Source organism: Galeopterus variegatus, unplaced genomic scaffold (genome assembly GCF_000696425.1).
Source record: "Galeopterus variegatus unplaced genomic scaffold, G_variegatus-3.0.2 Scaffold438, whole genome shotgun sequence".
Classification (NCBI taxonomy): domain Eukaryota; kingdom Metazoa; phylum Chordata; class Mammalia; order Dermoptera; family Cynocephalidae; genus Galeopterus; species Galeopterus variegatus.
Window position 1 is genome coordinate 277,123 of NW_007726549.1, and position 22,585 is coordinate 299,707.

A 22,585-nucleotide genomic window follows, 5' to 3' on the forward strand; every position below is an offset into this window, starting at 1 on the left:
CAAACACTGGATAGGAAAGAGAAGCTGAAAATTTTATATAGAAAAATAAACTTATAACAACAAAAAAGAAACAAAAGGAGAAAAATAAGTTCACAGAAGAGAAAGTCATAATATATTGTACCTTAGCTGTTAATCTCTACCAATCTACCTTGCTTTAAAAAACTGAGTCAGGGCCAGCCCGTGGCTCACTTGGGAGAGTGTGGTGCTGGTAATACCAAGGCCACAAGTTCGGATCCCTATATAGGGATGGCCGGTTGACTAACTTTGGATAGCATGGTGCTGACACCACCAAGTCAAGGGTTAAGATACCCTTACCAGTCATCTTTTTTTTTTTTTCCTTTTTGTCTTTTTTCGTGTCCGGCAACGGATCGCAACCCTCAGTGTCGCGCCCGTACCGGACCGGGACCGGCAACGGGATCGCAACCCTCGGTGTTGCTCCCACACCTCGCTCAGCCAGTGAGTGGGAACCGGTCTGTATGTGGGATCCGAACCCTCAGCCAAAAAACTGAGTCATCAGATGATCCAAATGATCCAACATAACAACGGATACCTTTTTCTTAATGAAACATTCCAACATCTTATTTCTTTAAATGAATACATTGTTTTACTATTAGGGACTATTTCTTGATTGTTACCTATGCTACCATATCTGCTTAAGATAAAGCTTGTAAGAAACTGAAAGGTATGAAAAACACTAAGCTACAATGTACCAGTGTTTCTAGTAGTATTGTCTACCTGCCATTTTTTTTTTTTCCTGCTGGCCAGTACAACGATCCAAACCCTTGAACTTGTTGTTATGACACTGCTCTGACCAACTGAGCTAACTGGCCGGTCTCCATCTGCCAGATTTAATGCCATATCATTTGCCACTTTACCAAATCACATGAAATATGACAAAGGAGCAATTTGTTTAAGAAAAGTTTTACTAATGTGTTAATATTTCAGCAAGTCTCCATCTGCCAGATTTAATGCCATATCATTTGCCACTTTACCAAATCACAAGAAATATGACAAAGGAGCAATTTGTTTAAGAAAAGTTTTACTAATGTGTTAATATTTCAGCAAAGTTATTGCAACAAGTTTAAAAGGCAGACAGACACACTATTACAGGCTACAAAGTAACAGGAGTTTTACACAATTAAAATATTACACAGACCTATGGGATTTATTGAATAACAGACTCATAAAAGAAATTAAATTTAAATCCAGTATTAGCACCTACAATATACTGAAAGGAAAACTTAACTGCTTCATTCTCCCTTAATATATTTTTTAACTTTCTCACAAATACAGCACTCTTCAAACCCCAAAGATGAATGGAGGGTATGGTATAAGAAGCCCTGATATTAAGAACATACAGCCAAAAGAAGAGCTAGAAATATTGACTCAGACTTAAAAGTTTTGGTTTGAAATCACTTAACTAACTGTACTTGAGCCAATCATAAGATTTCTGTGCCTTGAATACTGTGTATGAGGAAAGACTATGAATCATAATGTTTGCCAAGAGGGATAGTTAAAAATTAGTAATACATAGTATTATTCCTGTCAAAATTTTTAATCATAAGTTATATTTATAACAAAACTATAATTAAAATATTTATTACACTTGCTTATTACACATTCAGGGACACGGCAGGGACATTTATGTGTTTGATGGTTTAGCATCCACATTATTGTGCTTACTTATTTTTGTAATGAACAAGCAACAAATACCACATCTTCCTAACGTTCAAAGTACTGCAATAATAACAAAATTCTCCGAAGAAAATAACTGGAAATTGCATTAAATACTGCTTTAATTAGGAATAATTGCTATAATAAAACAATTAACATTATACATTATTTTTTCAATGAGCTTCGGTTGGAGAAACTGTACAGCAGAAATAAATCTTAAGGTTGGAGTCATGGCAAAATCGATATTCTTTGAAATCTGGGTGATGCATTAGCAAAACCACAGACACAGTCTACCCCTTACCAAAATCCTGGAGACTAGTATTTTACTAATTTCCGGAAGTAAGACTGCACACTAGCTAAGATGTGACTTGCTGATGTCTAAAGCCACCTGGGGAAGCTGGCCCAAGGGATGAGGAGAACCAGTGGTACTGGTGGCAGATAAACTTTGCACTGGGCTGACCAACTGCATATTTTATGAAATGGCTTTGAATAAAAAAAGTGAAATGCTTCATTGTATTTTCTCAGAAACTAATCAAAAGATTACAGAATCCTACACAATTTGGAAACACAAAGCGGATGCTGAGCGACGACAAGTCACTCCAGGTGTGGAATTTTAGAAACTTAGTCCTTGAAGTAAATGGCACCGTGGCTCTGGCAGCAGATACAAAGGAATGATGCTCTGGAGAGGAGGTAGGGACACTCTGGATCGGCCAGTGGGTAGATGAGAATCCCAGCTGGAGGTGGGATCTAAAATTAAAAGGGAAAAGTAAAGGTTTTAGAAAGGGATGCTAAAAATAACTTCTAATACCATCTCTCTTACATCAACTGGTATGAGCTAATAATATGTCGGTTCTGTCCTATAACCCAGGGTTCTGTCTAATAAAATACTTGTATCTGTACTACTTGTCTAAATAAGAATGCAGCTCAATACTTGAGAAACCTAAGTCCTGTATATTCACATCTCTGACCAACCATGTTGTGAGTAGTAGTACAGCACATGGTAAAGTGCCAGCCACAGAGCCAGGCTGCCTTGATTGCTACCTACAGGTTGTTGTACCTACCTTGTAGGATTGTGGTAATGATTACAATTAAGCATTTAGAACAGTGCTGACACACAGCAAGTGCAGACAACTGTTAGCTGTTTTCATCATCACTCACTAATTCATTGTGATAATCATATATTCCATTTTTTAGATAATGATGACAATCAATTTAGAGAGCAAACGCCGTCAGTGTATCTAATACTAAACATGTGACAATAAAGATATATTTAAGATAATAAAAAAATTAAACTAAGAGCAAAATATTTTTGTTTAAAGCTCTTTTTAAAAATAAAGGTTATCTCCATTGTTTGTGTATTCTTTTGTTAAATTATTAATTTAATTCCCATATAATGCTTCAACCAGCAGACACCTTGCAGACTTAAGAAAAACGGTAGAATTGAATAAATTATTCTTACAGTTTCCCCCCTTCTCCAAGGTCTCAGCCCACACTGGATCCTGGACCTAAGGAACACATAACTCTGAAAACTAAATGGTGTTGAACAAAAATATTTGCATTCATGAAACTATCCAGAAGTTCCTAATGTAAATCTTTCCCATTTCAAAACTTTACAGTTGTTTGAATATTGATAGATTAGTCTCTGGTGTGTAATTGCTCAAAACCCTACACCACCTCAGAAAAACAGTCTATTATGCAATAATAGCTGGAAAATGAGTCATGACAAATGGGTTGTGCCAAGTCAACGCAGCTGCAATTGATAAAACAAATGTATTCCAATAGCACATAACAAAAACCACACATAAGGTTCCTGATTGCTTGTGTGAGAAACAGTTTGGAAATTGTACATCAGAATGTATATGGACATGTAACACTAAGTGTTCCAAAACAAAGTCTTTTTAAAGAAATAAAACATATGGCAGAGGATGTAATTATTTAGATCTTTGGCTTTCGAGAACTCAGGTGACACATTCACTAGTGCTAAAAGAAGGCAGCTTTGGAATGTTGGATGATTTGTAGGATTCAATAAATGGTACAGAAGCAGACAAAATATAATTTTAAAAAGTACTATAAAAGGCTCTCTGCTTTCTCTGCTTCCACCATCTTGCAATGTGAGACCTCTGGGTCACTGTTGCCATCACCAGATGGACTTTGGACTTCCCAGCCTCAGAAACTGTAAGCAATAAATTTTATTTTATTTTAAAAAAAAGTACTGTAAAAGAAAAGGGGACAAACATCCAGAATAATCTGATGACCTCTTTCCTTTCTCCATGTGTGTGCTGCTCCAAGTACTGAGAAGAAGTATGGTGTAAAAAACAGGTGTAAAAGATGGTCAACCAGACCTGGGTTCATATCCCAATACTCGTTAACTGTGACCTTGAGAACGTCTTTTAATCTATTTGTACCTTGGTGTCCTCACCTGTAAAATGAGGAAAATAGGAGGGTACTTTAAAAAGTTTGTGGAAAGATTCACACTATCTTTTAATTCAAAATTTCCATGAACTTTCTGAAGTACCCTTGTACTTTTCAGGATTCTTGTGAAATCTAGAAGTATCATTTGTACACTACGTGGCACACTAATAGGTTCCCTCAAAATGGTAGCTATTATTATTATTATTGTTGTTGCTCTAGAAAGAAATGTCTGTTTTGGTACATTCTGTGTCTGTGCTGCCTACTAATTAGTGATAAACACCTGCAATCAAGGTCAACTAGGAAAGTACAGCAGTAGAACATTATCTGTGGAAAGAGCATATAACTGAAAAAAAATTTTTTTTTTTTTGGCAGCGGGCTGGTATGGGGATCTGAACGCTTGACCTTGGTGTTATAACACTGTGCTCTAATCAAATGAGCTAATCAGCCAACCCGGAAACTGGCATAAACAGTGAAGTACTATTTTTCTGTCACTAAAAGGCTCTGCTAATGTACTTAAGACTTCAAGATGATTCTGCCTATAGGTTCTTATTAGTATTAATTAGTGTTTCTTACTCATTAAACGGCGTCACCTGGGTATACAAGAATATTAACATTCTAAACAAAGGAATGAAATTTATCGTTCTACCCACCAGGTGATTTTTTTTTTGCAAGGCTCTGAAACCACCTAAATATAATAAATGAAATATTCAGAATCTTCCTAGTCCTTCCCAAAATGTTCCTTTGCTTATTAAAGCCATTTGTCATATAGGCAGGAAAATCTCAACTAATTCTTAATGTTCAAAATCCAACTATTTAAATGCTTAGGATAGTTTTGAAATATTAAAAGAAAACAAGCCAAACAGTGCCTGCCCCACCCCCCACTAAAAAACCCAAAGTAACAACAAAACCAGTCTGAAAACAATATGGGGGGAAAAAAATCAGAATTCTGTTGTTTTTTTTTTTTGGTGGCTGGCTGGTACGGAGATCCGAACAGGATTAAATTCTATATTTGGTAATATAGAAGTTCTACTTGGTAACAGAACTGGGGTTAATACACATAATATAGAAGTTCTACTTGGTAACAGAACTGGGGTTAATACACATTTTAAATATTAAGCTAAAGGGCTGGCTGGTTAGCTCACTTGGGAGAACATGGTGCTGGTAATACCAAGGTCACAGGTTTGGATCCCTGTACCTGCCAGCTGCCAAAATAAATAAATAAATAATGTTGATATGGTGATTAGCTTAGGCCAATAGAGAAAATACACCACTATTTAATTCTAAGATTAAATGATTTATTTACCACGCAGGGAAGAAAATTCACACATCCTCCAAATTTGCAAAAATTGCATATAAACCATATTTTTGTACTTACCTTTAATTCTATGGTTTATCTTCCACTGCTCATGCCTCTGTCTTCATAAATGGTAATTTCAATCTAGACAGCATGGCTGTTAAGAAAACACACTATAGAACATAATATACAAGAGGGGACTATGGTAAGATGATGATCTGCACAGTTTGCTTTCAATTTGCTTTGCTTATTTTTAAATTACTAAAATTATTTTCCCTAAACATAATGCTTTCTCCACCTTGCTGTTATTTTTTTTTTTGTCTTTTTTCGTGTCCGGCAACGGATCACAACCCTCAGTGTCGCGCCCGTACCAGACTGGGACCGGCAACGGGATCACAACCCTCAGTGTCACGCCCGTACCAGACCGGGACCGGCAACAGGATTGCAACCCTCGGTGTTGCTCCCACACCTCGCTCAGCCAGTGAGCGGGAACCGGTCTGTATGTGGGATCCGAACCCTCGGCGGGAGCGCCACCGTTTATCTTCCACTGCTCATGCCTCTGTCTTCATAAATGGTAATTTCAATCTAGACAGCATGGCTGTTAAGAAAACACACTATAGAACATAATATACAAAAGGGGACTATGGTAAGATGATGATCTGCACAGTTTGCTTTCAATTTGCTTTGCTTATTTTTAAATTACTAAAATTTTTTTCCCTAAACATAATGCTTTCTCCAACTTGCTGTTAATTTTTTTTTTGTCTTTTTTCGTGTCCGGCAACGGATCACAACCCTCAGTGTCGCGCCCGTACCAGACCGGGACCGGCAACGGGATCGCAACCCTCGGTGTTGCTCCCACACCTCGCTCAGCCAGTGAGCGGGAACCGGTCTGTATGTGGGATCCGAACACTCGGCGGGAGCGCCACCGCGCTCCCAAGCGGCGCACTGTAGCAGTGCGCCACCGGGCCGGCCCCTTGCTGTTAATTTTAAGAAATGTAATTACTTGCATATTACTAACCATATTACACATGTGGTTCCTTCCCAAACACTGGTGATTTATTTAAAAAACAAAAACCAAAAAACTGAAAAGGATGCTTTATCTGTAGAACTAGGGGGTTCTTAACTGAGAATCTATGGAAGTAATAAATTCAGGGGTTCAAAAATGCTCTGAAATTACATGAAAACCTTTTCTTGGGGGAGAGTTTATGACCTCTAAAAGTTTAAGAATTATTGCTGAAGATTGTAATAAAACTGCTGAGATTATCATCAGCTAGAAGGCCTGGAATTATGTGACCTAGGTTTTAAAAAAAAATTTACTTATCCATTGCTCTAGTTATCAAGCTAAATTAGTTTTTTTGAAATTTTATTTACCAAATTTGCTTAGTGATTTTCAAAGCTTGTACACAGTCTGTCAAAGGCAATGAAATTGTACATGTGGCAGCTGCAATTGATTTCTACCAGTCAGATGAACCCATGGAACTGAAATTCATTTGGATGAAGTCTTGCCACACATTATGAGTTTGTACATTTCAAAGGGGCTTTTGGTTCAGAGTTTCTGCAGCTGAAATGCATTACTCATACCACCCCCATTATTATTCTAAGATTTTCTTGGAACCACCAAGAAAGATGGTAATCAGAATACTAAACAGTGTGAAGGAAGGAGAAACATGCTTTAAGAAAAAATGTTGGAGACAGGAAGCTTCAGGTAGGTATGCAATTCACATAGAAACTTCCTATGGCACACAGAAGAAGATGGAAGTTAAATGCTAGCCAATGAAAAATAGTACCATCATTTTTTTTTTTAAATAAACATTTAGGTCATAAGATCTGGACTAAAAAGATACAACTCGAAGTCCTCTCTCAATGGGATCTGTCAGGAGGAGGCCTTGCGGAGCATATATCTTCTCATTCTGCTCTTGAATGTATTTAGAGACTTTCTTCAGTACCTGACAGAAAGAAACATCATAGCTTTTTACACATCTCATCAGATTTCCTTTAAGTATCAGCTAGATGTAAAAATATTCAGGCAATGGAATTAGTTTTCAAAACAAGTCATATGGATATTCATACGGCAGAATACAGCTCTGATTACTTGGCTCACATCAGTTGCATACAACATAGAGCACAGCATGGACTCCTCAAGTCAAACGTATCTTTGATACTGTGGAAATGTAAATGAATACACAAGCATGATGGGAAACAACCCCCTCCTTCTTACCTTCCAGTCACCCCAGTCCTGGATACAGAGAAATAAACAGAGCATTACATACGCAACAGCTAGTTATGCTTCTTTTTCCCAACTCATAAAGCATTGTTAATGTGACGTCTTCTAACATCGAGGATAATTCTTGGCCTTCCCTTGTACATTTTCCTCGATTTTAAGTAATGACACAAGGTTGGCCTATAACAAAAGGTAGCCCAGTCATTTTAAAACTGAAAAGGTATCTCCTTTGCAAAACATGTAGGCATTAGTTGCCATGGAGTTTCTGGTGACTACAAGTGTTTTACATCATTTCCATGACTGCATGTAGTGTTGTTCTGTAGTTTGCTCTTGTTCCCTAGACAGGAACCTCAATTTTTAAGTTTACTATTAAACTTGTAAAAGTCAAAGCAAACGTAGACAAAAACCAGATAGGATGAAAAGGAACTTCTGGAAATTGCCAAATCTCCAGAGCTTTAATAAGGGCAATTTTGAGACAGATAAGGAAAATAAATCTTAATAGCTATATCCAAAATCAAAGAATTATATGTTTTATTTCAGGCTCAAAATCATCATAAACCTGTTCTGGCTCTAATGTTCAAAGAGGTTTTGATCTAGATCTTTAAATTACTATATATTTCCTTAAATTCACACTACTGGCAAATGATAAAGTCAAAAATGTGATCACAACATAAAGGGAAAAAAGAACTGTATAAAAATAAATTGTGGGTGTATACATGTTTTATTTCAGGCTCAAAATCATCATAAACCTGCTCTGGCTCTAATGTTCAAAGAGGTTTTGATCTAGATCTTTAAATTACTATATATTTCCTTAAATTCACACTACTGGCAAATGATAAAGTTAAAAATGTGATCACAACATAAAGGGAAAAAAGAACTGTATAAAAATAAATTGTGGGTGTATATTGTACCAGGCCAAATTAACAAATTAGGCTGTTACAATTTAGATGCTTTGGTATAAATTGATTTGGAATTTAAAACTCTATATGGTTTGTATAAAGAATTTTCTTATTGAAGGAAAATAATTTAAATAGTTTATTCAGGTTAAATCGTTGAGGATAATCTCATGTTTTATGCTTTTTAAAAAAGAGCATGATATTTCTGAATGAGCAATCTGCATGGTTCTTTATGTAATGTAAATTAAAAATATTATTTCTAAAGAAAATAGTTTTTTTCACCTAATTACCTGAATCAATCAATGCATGTTATACATCATTTTCCCATTGTCAGCTCTCAGAGAATCTGAGCTGTGCTTGGTAAAACCTTAGGCACTATCTTTATATCAGAGTTTGTCAATCATTCTAAAATAATGAACAGAAGGAAGCAGCCCATAAAGGTGCCCAACTCAGCACTCTCAATCTTCTCTCCAATTTCCTTCTCAGCTTGCCTGCCAGAATCAGAAATGGGAGGCTCAGTCTCCCTTCACCCAGTCCATTCATACTAGGGGAGACACTCAGAAAAATGTTCGCATGGCTGGTTTCAAAGAAAAGATTCCTTCAGAAGAGCTTTCCTCCTTCCCTCTTTGGGTATAGGTTACTAGCAAAGAAACAGCATTCCTTTATTTGATTCAAGCATAACTTTGTTGAGCAAGGCTTTTATTTAGACTTTAGGAACATTCAGGTGAACTTGGGTACCATCAGTTCAGAAAAAAAAAAAAAAAAACAGTTTTCTTTTTGTATAAGCTCCAAATCCTCTTATACTATTTTGATGAAGGCAACACTGTCCCAAACTCTTAGTCTCTTTAGCAACAATAAAGCACTAATATTAGTAAACTCATACTGCAACCCCAGACAGGACAAAGCACCATCCTCACTTCAAGCAAACTTAGGTTTTGACACTTTACTCACATTTTATTATTTTTGGTAAATCGATGTCAAAACAAACCATAATATTTAGCAAAATTATCTCCGTTATTCTCAAAAACCCTCAACAAAACCTCAATCTGCATAATACTTACAAAGTGAAAAACAATCAAACCTCAGGAAAGACTACTGTCCTCCCTGAGAATATTAAACTGTAGAAAGCCTACTAGATTCCAAGAAAAATAGCCCGAGCGAGGCTAAATGAGAACATCAGCATATTAATATTTTCATAAAATACTCAAGTTCCCTCCTAGCTATGTTCACTTCAAGATGACAGCACATAGGCAGAAGGGTTGTTTTCTAGTTGATGAACAGGAGAACAGCTACCGAGAGGAGAACCTTCCACAAGCCCATTTGCTCACTAATTATCATGGGTAGCAACAATAGAGAAATAACACTGAGGTCTTTATCTTCATTTTAAATCAATAAATAGCACATTATAGGGGAAAAAAGCATGATTGTTCTAGTGAGTTTTAAAAGGCCTATTTATAATTTCAAATAATTTAACCCACATGACAAAGTATAAGCACTATTATATTTAGCTTACTATTTGTAGACTAGGAATTTTAGTGTTTAAGACTCAACACTGTCTTTTCATAAAGTAGAAAATAATAGCACAGAAACTCCCAAGGGACAAAGTGAGGAAGGGAGAAGGCAGTTCTCTTACAGTTTTATCATTTTATCAAAAATACAAAAATACATATACAAAGTTTTCTTTTAGAAGTACAAATATGGTATATCTTAATTATGACCATTCCAGTTATTAACTTTGTATGACCTAATTATCCATGTCCAGTTTCTTAAAAAAATCTCCCATTTAAAAAATGTGGTCATGTCTTAAGTCTTGGCTTCTTAATTAATTTTATTTGGTCTTTTCTGGCTTTATAATACTTGCTCTGCAAAAAAAAAAAAGAGACCTTAATTAGATCTATAAAGTGTATTTTATTTTTTAATTTTTTTAAAAAGATGACTGGTAAGGGGATCTTAACCCTTGAGTTGGTGTTGTCAGTGCCACGCTCTCCCAAGTGAACCAACCAGCCACCCCTATATAGGGATCTGAACCTGTGGCCTTGGTGTTATCAGCACCACACTCTCCCAGGTGAGCCATGGGCTGGCCCTAAAAGTGTATTTTATACATCATCCATAAACCCAAATTAAAACATGTATTGGGATTAACTAATTTCCATTGTATTTTTGATATCAAGAATCACCTTCCAAGATTAACAGTCAAAAGGATTTTAATTGGGCCGGCCCGTGGCTCACTCGGTAGAGTGCGGTGCTGATAACACCAAGGCCCCGGGTTCGGATCCCACATAGGGATGGCCGGTTCGCTCACTGGGTGAGCGTGGTGCTGACAACACCAAGTCAAGGGTTAAGATCCCCTTACCGGTCATCTTTAAAAAAAAAAAAAAAAGGATTTTAATTGAAAGGGGCTGTGTGTTTTAGTATTCAAGTAAACTATCAGCTTGCTAAAAAATTATTTAACACTTGAAATAAAAAAATTGTGCCGGCCAGTTAACTCAGTTGGTTAGAGCACAGTGTTATATCAACAAGGTCAAGGGTTTGGATCCCCATACCAGTTAGCTGCACCCCCCGCCCCCTCCAAAAACAAAAAACCCCACAAAAAAACAAACCATATATGTGTGTTCACAACTACCTGATTAAAACTTTAAAAAATCTATCTCAAGAAAACATTGTTTATTAAGCATTAATCACAGAACCATATGTGAGGCAATTTATTAATTCTAAGATCTATTTTTATAGTTGAGAGAACTCAGAGATCAACTTGCCCAAGATCCCATAATAAGTATGACTTGGCTGGCACCCAGTTACCCATTTCTTTTTACAAATGATGTCAGTAGGAGGTATCTGCATCTATTTCACCAAATATACATGGATGGGTAAGTTAATTAAAACTTTACCAACAAATTTAAAAGGTACAGTGACATGACAACTCATACCTCTGATACTCCACTAAGCATGAATAAAATACTCTGGAGAATGTATTTCTACCTTAAATTGACAATATTATGTATTCTTTAAACAACATCCCCAGACGACCAAGTTTCCATCCATATGAATCCAACCTTCCCTTGCCTCCTACATTTAGCTTCCTCACTGAGAATTGGTTCTACCATCAACAGACTCCTTGAAGATGCTCATTCTCCTCCACCTCCACTGCCCCGTTCCTGGTCCAAGCTATCATCACCTCTTGCTGGACTTCTATGGAGCTTCCTAACTGGTTTCCCTGCATCCACTCTTATGCCTTTTTCCATAGAGCAAAGAGATCTCCTTAAAATGAAAATCGGATCACATCACTCTCCTGCTTAAAACCTTTGAGTAGCTTCCCACTGCTCTAAAAATAAAACCTAAACTTCTTTCCATGGACTACGCTTCCCTGTGTGACGCAGCTTCTGCTTACCTCTTCAAGTTCACCCCTAGCCATGCTCGCCGTTCCTCTCCTGCACATCATCCCCAGGACCCATCCAGCTCTCTGCCTGAATGGCCCCGGGCTTTTCATCCTTCATGTAGCAGTGTGTCACCACCTCAGAGGCCTTTTCTGACCACACAATCTAAATTAGGACCCTCCCATTACTTTTTATTGTAGGCCAGTTTGTTTCCTTGTTATTATCAGTTGTTACCACTAAATTATAAACTCCACAGGTCAGCAGCTGTGTTTGCCTTGTTCAGTTATGTCCCTGGCACATGCTTAGCACATAGTAGGCTTTCAATAAATATTTATGAAATGAATGACTCCCCTGACTCTTCACTCACCAAATGTTATTAAAGAGGAGATACTAAGATTAAACACAAACTGAAAGCTAATACTAATCCTTGATAACTTCTGATTTTGAAAGTTAAGCAAGAATGAAAGTTAGCTGCTCTCTATGTGATACTGGGAAGGATATTTATTTAAATATACCCTTCTACATGAGACAGAATTATAACAGCACTAAGAGAATACATGCAGGATGCTAATGAAAAATACAACAGCATTTTCAGCCAATAGCTCAATATACTTTAGCTGCAACTATATCTACTCTCTACTACCCAGAGTACAAGACAATCACAGGGACATTTCTATCAGGTAGGGTATAATATAGATATTCTTACAGCATTTCATTTTCTAAGCATTGTCAGAATTTAGTGATATATTAGGGGTTTATTAACACACACTCAATGAGTGCCTAATATACCCAAGGCATGGTGTTAGGCATTAATAGGGATACAAAAATGACCTCAAGAAAAATACATACTTGAAGGGCAAATAAGACAAGAACATAAACTGCTACATTCCAAAGTAGAGTGACAAGTGACAGAAAATAGATACAAATAATATGTTCCAGGGACACAAAGGAGAGGAAGAATTCCCAGCAGAAGAGTAAGAGGAAGTGAGACACAGAGGTGGTGGGACTGAACACGGGAAGGACGGCACACTGGGTCAGGAAGAACCATGGAGGGTGAGCAGCGCGTGAGCAAGTTTGACTGAAGGAGAGTGTGGAGGAAGGGATGGGAGATGAGCTGAAAGGTGAGGTGGGGTCAGCTAGAGGAGGGGCTTGAACCTGACGCAGTGGCAAAAAGTTGAAAGCCGGGGAAGGCCCCAGAGTCAGCAGGAGTTATAGGGGAGGTAAGGTTGTGTTTTATGAAGATGATAGTAGCAGATAGTTTGGAAAAACAAAAGAAGGAAAGAAATGAGATTACTCAGACTATTTCAATAGTCTAGGAGAGAGAATATGGGCACAAACTAGGACAATGGCAGAGGAAATCACGTAAAGTTAATGAGTGGGAAGATGGAAAATATTTCAGTCTTTCACAACTGATTAATTTTTCATCCCCCACACTTAAAGATGGTACTGAAAAGACAGGGATTCTATTATACAAAATGGAGAGGTGGGCGTTTGACTTCTGGACATCTTAAGTTGAGAAGCCAGCAACTCTGGATCTAGCAGGCAGTCAGACAGAGAAGATGAGAACTCGGGTGGGAGGGTAAGACTAAAGATAGAAATTTGGGGAAATAATGTGAAAGGATTACGTTTGACTTCTGGACATCTTAAGTTGAGAAGCCAGCAACTCTGGATCTAGCAGGCAGTCAGACAGAGAAGACGAGAACTCGGGTGGGAGGGTAAGACTAAAGATAGAAATTTGGGGAAATAATGTGAAAGGATTCTGAGAAAGCTGGGTAGAATTAGAACATATAGATTTTCTATTCTTCTTATGTGTAGACCAATTTGAACATTGATATGTCAGCTCCAAGTGGATGCAACAATTTTGATCTGTTTCTGAAAGACTCAGGACTTTCCTATGTGCTCTGGACACAGGAGAAACAAAATTTGAATTATTATTATAAATGCCTCTCTATATTTTATGGTAATTGTCACCATGTAAATATACACGTGTAATAAACTCATCTTCTTTACGATTTTAAGAGGTTTTGTGAAAACGAATGTAACCTTACCTTCTCATAATGAGTTTCCATGCATAAGAAGATGGTATATGCTGTTAAACAAGCCAAACAGCCCTCAAGATATGATTGGCCCCCAAGCTTCTCTGCTTCTGCATAAAGGTTATTCAGTGTTCGAACCGTTTCTTCAAACTGCTGCCTATCAATCTGTAGGGAAGAAAGAATTTAAAAATCAGTTTTGGAAAAAAAAGATCAGCAATTTATTAATGTTTACTATCACTAATTTGTCTCAATGTTTAGACAACACTCATCTAATAGTCAGCAAACAATTTTTAGGTGATTAAATATGAACCTACATTACAGAAACTGCTTAGGGTTTAATTTTATTCCTTTTACAGACACATTGGATATCTTCAAGGCTCAATATGGTACTTCCTTATTCTTCATAGTGAATTTCAATTAACTTAATTTTACAATCTATTCCTCTTTCCATTCATGTATATTTACATGTACTGAGCACCTACTATCATTCTATGACAGGCCTTAGAGAAAGACAAATAAGACACCGTCTCAATCCTCAAGAATTTATGCTTACACAAGCAGAACAGATAACTAAACATGAAATGCAATACACCGACTGGGTGTTATGACTGAGGTACATATAAAGCACAATGGTGGCACAAGAGGAAGAAGATTGCTTTATCTGGGGAGAGCAGGCAATCTTGAACTGAGTAACTAAACACTGGGATTTACCAGGTAAAAAGGAAGGACATTGTAAGCAGAAGAATCAAAGGTACAAGTTCTGTATAATGTTTTCTCAATCTCCCATCTTTTTTAAAGTAACTATTTTGTTACTAAAAGCTCACACTGAACAAGAAAAAAACCTCAAGCCAACACAAAATTCTTCACACCAAATCATTCTTATTACCTATTTCTATTCAGTGACGCCATTATCTTACATCTACACTAATACTACTGCTGTGATCTGTTTTTTCACTTTAATTATCTGCTTTACTTTCTTCTTCTAATAGTACTTCGCAGATTTCAAACTTCAATACTTTATCCTAGGACTTCCTCAGCCCATTAGCAGAGTATTTCATCCAGTACTGTCATTCTCAGTAACAAACCACAACGCATCTGTCCCACTCTCAGCTTCCTCTCACACAATACCCCCTTATTCCTAAAACTAAGAGCTACTTATCTATGAATCCTCTCTTTTCTGAAGTTTTCCTTTATATAGAAATAGACTCAGAAATAAAAATCAAAGAACCTCAATATACAGTATGAGACAAAGTAGTCCCCAAAGCATAATTTTTTAAAGTATAAAACTATCCCCCTCCCCTTTTTTTAATGGCTGGCTGGTACAGGATTCAAACCCTTAATCTTGGTGTTATAATGCTGCACTCTAACCAAGTCAGCCCTAATCCTTAAATTACTAAAATCCATCAGGTTAGAAGCAGTTGAAATCATGGCGAAAAAGTTTAATGTAAATTTTAAAGTGGTGGTGGCTCTTCCTGTTTTTCAGAAGGAGCTAGTTTAAATTTCCCAGAATATTAGAGTTTCAAACAAGGGTTGGGTGGGGAGAGATGGTGCTCAGAACAGGGCAGTGTCTTTCACTGATCACCACTTGAGGATGTGGTATCAAGATTGGCCATCTGGGAATCTAAGTCAGAGTTCTCATTCCCTGAAAATGGATTGAGAAGAAATGGTAAATTGTTATGTTCACCTATGCCTAAGTTAATGTCTTCGGTTTGACCATCGATAAATCTACAGAAGTCTAAATAATTTCAATCACATTAGATTTGCTTACAATGTTATGATCTGATAAAGAAAGTCCTTTGAATTATTTACATTTCATCATCACGATATGATTAAAAACCATGGGATCTAACCAGAAACATCTTATTTCTTTCAGATTAGAATTACAGTTCATACCAGAAACACTAATTCTTAAGAGTTATTCTGAGTTTGTAATGCTTTATAGAATGGAGACAAATCACAGGTCAGTTAAAGGTTTAAAAAGCAAACAAATTACCAACCAAAATCAACAAGTTTTTGAAAGTTTATTGAAAAGGAAAGGGTTTGGATCCCTGTACTGGCCAACCACAGAAAGAAAAAAAAAAAGCAAGAAAGAAAGAAAAGAAAAGGGAAAAAGGGGGAATAAAAGGTAAAAAGCATGAAAGGCAGCAGTGAAGGAACGACATAACATGCAAGAGCTCAACAGACAGGTCTGGGCACTTCTGTCTCACTGTCTTTAGGCAGTGTGAAGAACAGCTGTCGGTGTACGTGGACATTGATACCGGAGATATACCAACATGTGGAGATATGTGAAGTGGAGCCAAATACAAACTTGGATCAATAAATATCAAAAGTCAGAATGGAAATAGGAATTAGGCTCATTTTCCCAGAATTTTTGTTTCTTGTTGAACTACGTGTTAGGAAGCATGGTGCTGAAGCTGAAAGTGATCACAGATTGAAGGTGGCAAGTCAAAGGAAATCTCTACTGACTAGATGTAGAGGCATATTTTTAAAGGCATGTAGGGGAACTTCAATTATAGTTCACTCATTTTACTTCTACCTCGACCAAGGGTGATTAAGATATCTGTATTTTGACTAAAATGAGAATAAAGCTTCCTTTAAAGAACTGTTCTGGCAACAAAGTACTTACGCATCAAAGTATTACATTCTAACAGGCAGTGGAGAAAGTAAGCTTGCTAACAGACAGAACTTGTCCTCACTCCCAAATTAAAGAGCACAACTGTCTGCGGATTTTTTTTAATGCTTTAAAGTAATATAAAACATTTGTATATTAGTTTCTTCCTCTATTAAGTTGCCAAGTGTGATGTTCTCACAAAAGGAAGATCAGCCCCAGTGGCAGAGCAATCAGTAAAAATTCCAAAGTAAGGAGCAGAGAAACAATGAAACCTTTCAATTTTCCTTCAAACAAAGCAAGGAAAATTTAAACCTGTAATTTAAATTTAATCTTAACCTAGAAAAAAAATCAAAGCTTTTCCAAGTGGTTTAAAGTATAAACTAGTGTTTTAATTTAAATATTTAAAAAGAAAAACAAAACCAAACCAAAAAATCCCCTCAAAGGCACAACTGAATAGCACCATATAACATTTCATACAGTACTCAGTATCAGTACCACAAGCACAGTCTGGGCTATATGAACGAAGAGAAATAAAAGGAGTCCAGAATTTAAAACATCAATTTCCTGTAAGAATCAGTGTAGTACTAGGACTACACTCTGCTTCTGTATTGAGACTATAAAATAAAGGCTCTACCACAGAGTGGAAGGCTGATGTCTGATTCTGCATACATATATTTGGCTCAAGTATGAGGTGGAAGCTTGACTTTAAAGTCTGTAAACAAAGGAATCTTGTAACGTTCAAATAAGTGCGGTGAAAAAGAATAGTTTACATTCTGATTTGAAAGTGCATAAATTGCATAAGCCATAGATACCATAAAAGTGTTAAAAATAAAACATTTGATTGATTTCATGTAAATCTTAACATGTAAATCGTGTTAACTGTGATGTTAAATTATTTTAAAAACCACATTCAGTAGCTCTAGTCAATTGGCAACTTGCTCAATTTCTACCTCTTCAAACCACTGTGACCAAGTTTACCTACTGTCATGCTATTGTAACTCATAACATCATTGAGGACAGACTGCCATATAAATGGCATTTCACAAACAAGCTAATCTACACACCATCTTTTTATGGCATGTTTGATGTTTAATTTCCACTACCCTGCCCACCATTATAAATCAGGATGAAGGAAACTATAATTGATCGTTGTTAATTTTCCAACCTTGGCAATAAGGTACAGCAACCCACCTTGCTACAAATTGACTCTAAAGGACAGTTACACATCTTCTCTACTACAGATTCATCAAACGCCCACTTACTCCACCAGTCTTTCTCAGCCCCACACCCTTAGAAAGCCTAATTAACTCTCAGTCCCTCACCCTCCCCGTCAAAGAGGAAAGAGCCACAAAACCTGCTTCCAGCAAACCAGGAATTAACCTCTGAACTGGAAACAGAATCTAAGTAACTGGCTTAAGACCAAAAGTATCTCTCTGTTGGGTGTATACGTGTGGGTACATGAAAACACACACACTCCATTGTACCTTTACAACAAATAAATACTTATTGTTTTTTATTTTTTTATTAAGTCTGAAGAAAAGGGAAACCAATCTCATTCTTCCACTTCTATGTGCAAGGTTGCCCAAAGGACCTATATTCTGGCAGTTTTGATATGAAAGCCAAAACATGTGGCTCCCAGTGATCAAAAATGGCAATGAGAGCTTAAGCCTTTGTTCTGAGATATTTTTCTGTCCAGGCCCATCTAATGATCTACATTTTTCAGGTTCCCAGAAGGCCTGTCTGCACTGCTTGACGCAGCACTCAAACGCTTTCAGCCGAGCAGTGCGACCAGGACAGTGACCACAAACGCCAGGTGTAGAATGATGATGATTTTTCTTGCGTGGTAAGGTAGGACATAGCTTACAACCTTGCTGAGTGAGGTGGCCTGGAAAGCCAGGAATTAGCTCCTCGTCACTGTGTCAATAACCCGGGTGGGGCCGAGGGGCGTCAGGGAAAGACGACTGCTGGGTACAGCTCCCGGCACAAGGTCATCTCACCGAGGGCTCGGCCTCATTCCTCCAAACACCAGGTCTTGCCTGGTGGCCCCTTCGGCGCACCTGGGTGTCTGCCCCTCCCCAGCTCCGCGAGACACCCGACGGACTCGGAGCCTCCCTCCCGCCCGCTCCCCGAGCAGGCGCGGGGAGCCAGGCCGCGTACCCGGTTCTCCAGCTCCGCGGGGAACTTGGTCTGGAACTGGCAGCGGGTGCCACTGCTGTAGTCTCGCTGAATGAACACCTTTCCGGACACCGGCGCCTGCTGCGGCCTCATGGCGAGGACAGGACCGGCCGCGCTGCGGGTTCGGGGAACACCAACCTCGGGTCAAAGCCCGGCCTGGACCCGGACTGCGGCCCGCCAGCAGCTCGCACCCGCCCACCACCCAGAGAAGCCCGAGGCCTCCCGCGCCGCGCGCCCCTTCACCCATGCTGCCACAGCGTGCCTCCGCCCGCCGCCCCTAACCGGGCCCCGCGCCCCCCACATCCCAGTTCGGCCCGGGAAACACGAACCCGCCTCCTTGGCCCTCCAGCTGCTATCGCACCGCCCTCGCCGTCACTTACGCTCTGCCGCAAAAGGCTTCTTTCCCCGCCCCGCGGCTCGGCCTCCTCCCTCAAGTCTGTGTCACGCCCCCTCTCCGGCCGTAAAGCGATCCTGCCGGCGCTGTGTGCGGCGGTGTGGGGCGCTTCGTGGGCGGGGCTCGTGGCCGCTCCGCCCCCCGGCTGGAGGCATTTTTCCGGAAGCGGAAGTTCGCGAGCACGGGGCGGACGGAGGGAGCGCTTGAGCTGCCGGGCGGGCTGGGGCAGAGGTGGGTAGTTTCCTTGTGTGTCGCTTTCCTGTTCGTCGTGGCGAGGTGGCTTCTCAGCTCTGGTTGTAAGAGTTATTTTCATTTTCGATCCTTGTGGGTTACAACACCCTACTCGAAAACAAAACAAAATGAATAAAACACCCCCCGCCGAGCACGAAACCAACTGCTCGCAAGTACTTAGACTAGTAAGCGGGTCCCTGGGGATCTACTTGGCTCCTAGGTAAACGCTTGAGGCAGGGTGGGAGGAAGCGACCACCAAGAACTGCCTTGCTCCGCCGTCAAGCATCCCTCCTCCAGCTCTTCCCTGAGGTGTTGTCATCCCGGAGATTTTCACCAGCGCCCCACGCTGCGCGCCTCTGTGGCCTGAGAGGACGAGCATTTCTGCTTCTCTCCATGGCCACCGGCAAAGCTGCCAAAAAACCGTCTTTAACTTGTTAACGCCACTGTCTGACCCTGCCTTTTATATGTTTACGATTTTTTTCTCTTATTGTTAGTTAAAGACAGCTTTATTGAGGTATAATTGGCACACAGTATATCGCACATATTTAAAGTGGACAATTTGATGAGTTTTGACGTAGGTATGCAGTCATAAACCATCTTCACGGTCAAGATAGTAAACGTTCATCGTCCCCAGAAGGTTCCTCCTGCTCCTTTCTAATTCCTCCTTCCTGCCTTCTCCACCCCCTTACCCAGGCTCTGGTGTGTTTCCCATACTATACATTAGTTCACATTTCCAAAAAAAAAAAAAAGAATTTCCTATAAATTGAATCATACCGTGAGTATTCCTTCTTTGTCTGGCTTTTTTCACGTAGACTAATTATTCTGAGGTTCATCTGTTGTCAAGAATTCATTCGTTTTTGATGCTGGATATTTTTTGATGCTGGGTAGTTTATTACAGGGTATGCATATCCCACAGTTTGTTTATCCATTGACCTGTTGATGGACGTTTCGGTTGCTTCCAGTGTTGGGCTATTACAAATAAAGCTGCCATGGACATTCATCTGCAAGTCTTTGTATGGATGTTTGTCTTCATTCCTCTTGGGTAAATACCTAAGGCTGCCAAGCTGTTTTCCAAAGTGGTTATACCATTTTACATTCCCACTATTAGTGTGTGAAGGTTCCAGTTGCTCAACAACTTTGACAACACTTGGGCAGTTGTATCTCTTTGTGGTTATAATTTAATTTTTCCATGACTAATGATTTGAGCATCTTTTCATGTATGTATTTGTCATCCACATATCTTCTTTGGTGAAGTGTCTGTTCAAATCTTTTGCCCAATTTTTTGCTTGTTGTTTATTTTCCTGTTACTGAGTTTTGAGAGTTTATACATTCTGGAGAAAAGCCCTTTATCAGATAACATGATTTTTTAGAGTGAGGTGATATAACACTAAGGTCAACGGTTTGGATCCTCCTGCTGGCAAGCTCCCCCGCCCCCTCCCCCCAAAAGTCAGATACATGATATGCAAACATTTTTGCAAATATGTTTTGTGGCTTGTCTTTTTACTCTCAATATATTCATGGGTTTGGGGGTATTAGGATGTGGACATCTGGGGAATGCCATTTTTCTTCCTACCACAGGTATGGATTGAAGTCCCTCCTCCCCCCCCGTCCCCTCCCTCACTGTATGATTATTCAATTGTTCCAGTAACATTTGTTGAAAAGACTCTCTTCTCCAGGGGTAGAGAGAAGAGAGCCTTGTATTTTTATTGAAAATCTGTGTGTGTGTGGGGGGGGCGGGGGAAGGACTATTTTTTTTTTTTTTTTGTCTTTTGTCTTTTTCCGTGTCCGGCAACGGATCGCAACCCTCAGTGTTGCCCCCGTATCGGACCGGGGACCGGCAACGGGATCGCAACCCTCGGTGTTGCTCCCGCGCCTCGCTCAGCCAGTGAGCGGGAACCGGTCTGCATGTGGGATCCGAACCCTCGGGCGGGAGTGCCGCCGCGCTTCCCAAGCGGCGCACTATCCAGTGCGCCACCGGGCTGGCCCCAGGACTATTTTGGACTTTCTGTTCTGTTCCATCATCTGATCCTGTTTTGCATTAAATGTTTACTAGTGTTTGCCTCTGAAGTTGATGCTTCCTTATTGACAGAGTAAGTTCTCCTAGGAGGTGTTTTTCTACATATTCAGTATCTGCAGTTGAGAACATCCTCAAGCAGGAGAAACAGTCTCTACCTTCAAACTCTCAGTCTAATGGAGTAGAAAAAGAAAACAGATAATTTTCATACATTGATGCTTGGGGTTTTCCTCGGAGCCCTTGGCCACTAAGATTACATAGTGAAACAGATTATTTTTGCCCCAGGAAACGGGAGGACAAATGCAACCCAAGAGAAGCTCTCTTGGTGTTTGGGAAGAGGATCCTGAGTGACAGAGGAATCAAAGGACAGTAAGTCATACTATGTGTCATTGTCCACCCTTCCATTCCTAAACACACTGATACCTCCATATTCTTTTAGTGTTGCTTTGTGTTGCTTCGCCCCCCATGGATTTGTCACCCCACTTCTCCTGGGTGACAGAGATGCAAAGTATTACTCAAAGCCCATCTCTTCTGAGCAGTGAGAAGCCCTGCAGTGGTTAACTTCCCTGGGACCTTCCAGCAAGAGGCATCCCTTCCTTGGGAAATTAACCCCGAATTGGGGTTCTCTGCCTGCATTTATTTTCCAGACCAGGAAGTTACAGGAAGAGACATAAGTGGGGTTATAGTTTAACAATATAGGCTGGTAACTTTCAGTGAAACAAGTCAGATGACATTCCAGTAAGGCTGTCAGCAAAAGCTTGATCTTAGCAAACATTCCTTCTTAAGCAATTTCTCAGTATCTTTACATAACAACCAGTAACTAGTCTGTCCTTGAGCTAGCAACCTTGCTGTGCCACTAATCTTTATCTTACACCAGAGACTTATAGCCTGAGGAAAGTTTCCAGTCCTCCACAAGGTCAGTATTTGAAACTGCAAGACTTTGGAAAACCAGGCCCTGTGAAGTATATATGCTTTATAGTATATTCCACATTTTGGGAGAAACCAGGTAGGGGAGGGGCTGAAGGGCCAGTGGAAATGTCCAGAATGGCAGGACAGGGTAGCTTGCTCATTGCTTCCTCCAGTTTGGGCCAGAAATCCTCTTTCAGCATAGAACTGGGAACCAGACCAGCTCAGGTGGCAGACGTGAGATGGCCATGGCTGATGGGCCTGAGATGGAGCCTCCAAATATCCTGTTCTGTGGTCTGTGCCTGTGATAGGGGAAACCAGAAAACCCTATGTAGAAGTGCTAAAAG

At 39.5% G+C, this 22,585-nt stretch overlaps 1 protein-coding gene across 2 annotated transcripts; it reads right to left on the reverse strand.

The window, feature by feature from the left end:
* Positions 1-1,022: 1,022 nt before the first annotated feature.
* GOLGA7 (golgin A7) lies at positions 1,023-19,084 on the reverse strand. 2 transcript variants are annotated; one of them, XM_008568759.1, is made up of 6 exons: positions 19,023-19,084; positions 18,676-18,808; positions 13,920-14,072; positions 7,225-7,326; positions 5,462-5,524; positions 1,023-2,421 (listed from the first exon to the last, which is right to left on the reverse strand). In XM_008568759.1, exons 2-5 carry the CDS (start codon positions 18,784-18,786, stop codon positions 5,477-5,479), a joined length of 414 nt encoding a protein of 137 aa, XP_008566981.1. In that variant the 5' UTR covers positions 18,787-18,808; positions 19,023-19,084; the 3' UTR covers positions 1,023-2,421; positions 5,462-5,476. The 2 variants fall into 2 exon arrangements, with proteins under 2 accessions (XP_008566981.1, XP_008566982.1); XM_008568760.1 differs by lacking the exons at positions 1,023-2,421; positions 5,462-5,524 and adding an exon at positions 5,918-5,965.
* Between the last annotated feature and the right edge of the window lie 3,501 nt (positions 19,085-22,585).

Coding starts and splice junctions, on each gene's coding strand:
- GOLGA7 (XM_008568759.1), bottom strand. CDS start 18,786: ATGAGGCCGCAGCAGGCGCCGGTGTCCGGAAAGGTGTTCATTCAGCGA. Junction 14,073..18,675: donor CCGCGGAGCTGGAGAACCGG/GTACGCGGCCTG, acceptor TCTTCCCTACAG/ATTGATAGGCAGCAGTTTGA. Junction 7,327..13,919: donor TGGAAACTCATTATGAGAAG/GTAAGGTTACAT, acceptor TCTTTCTGTCAG/GTACTGAAGAAAGTCTCTAA.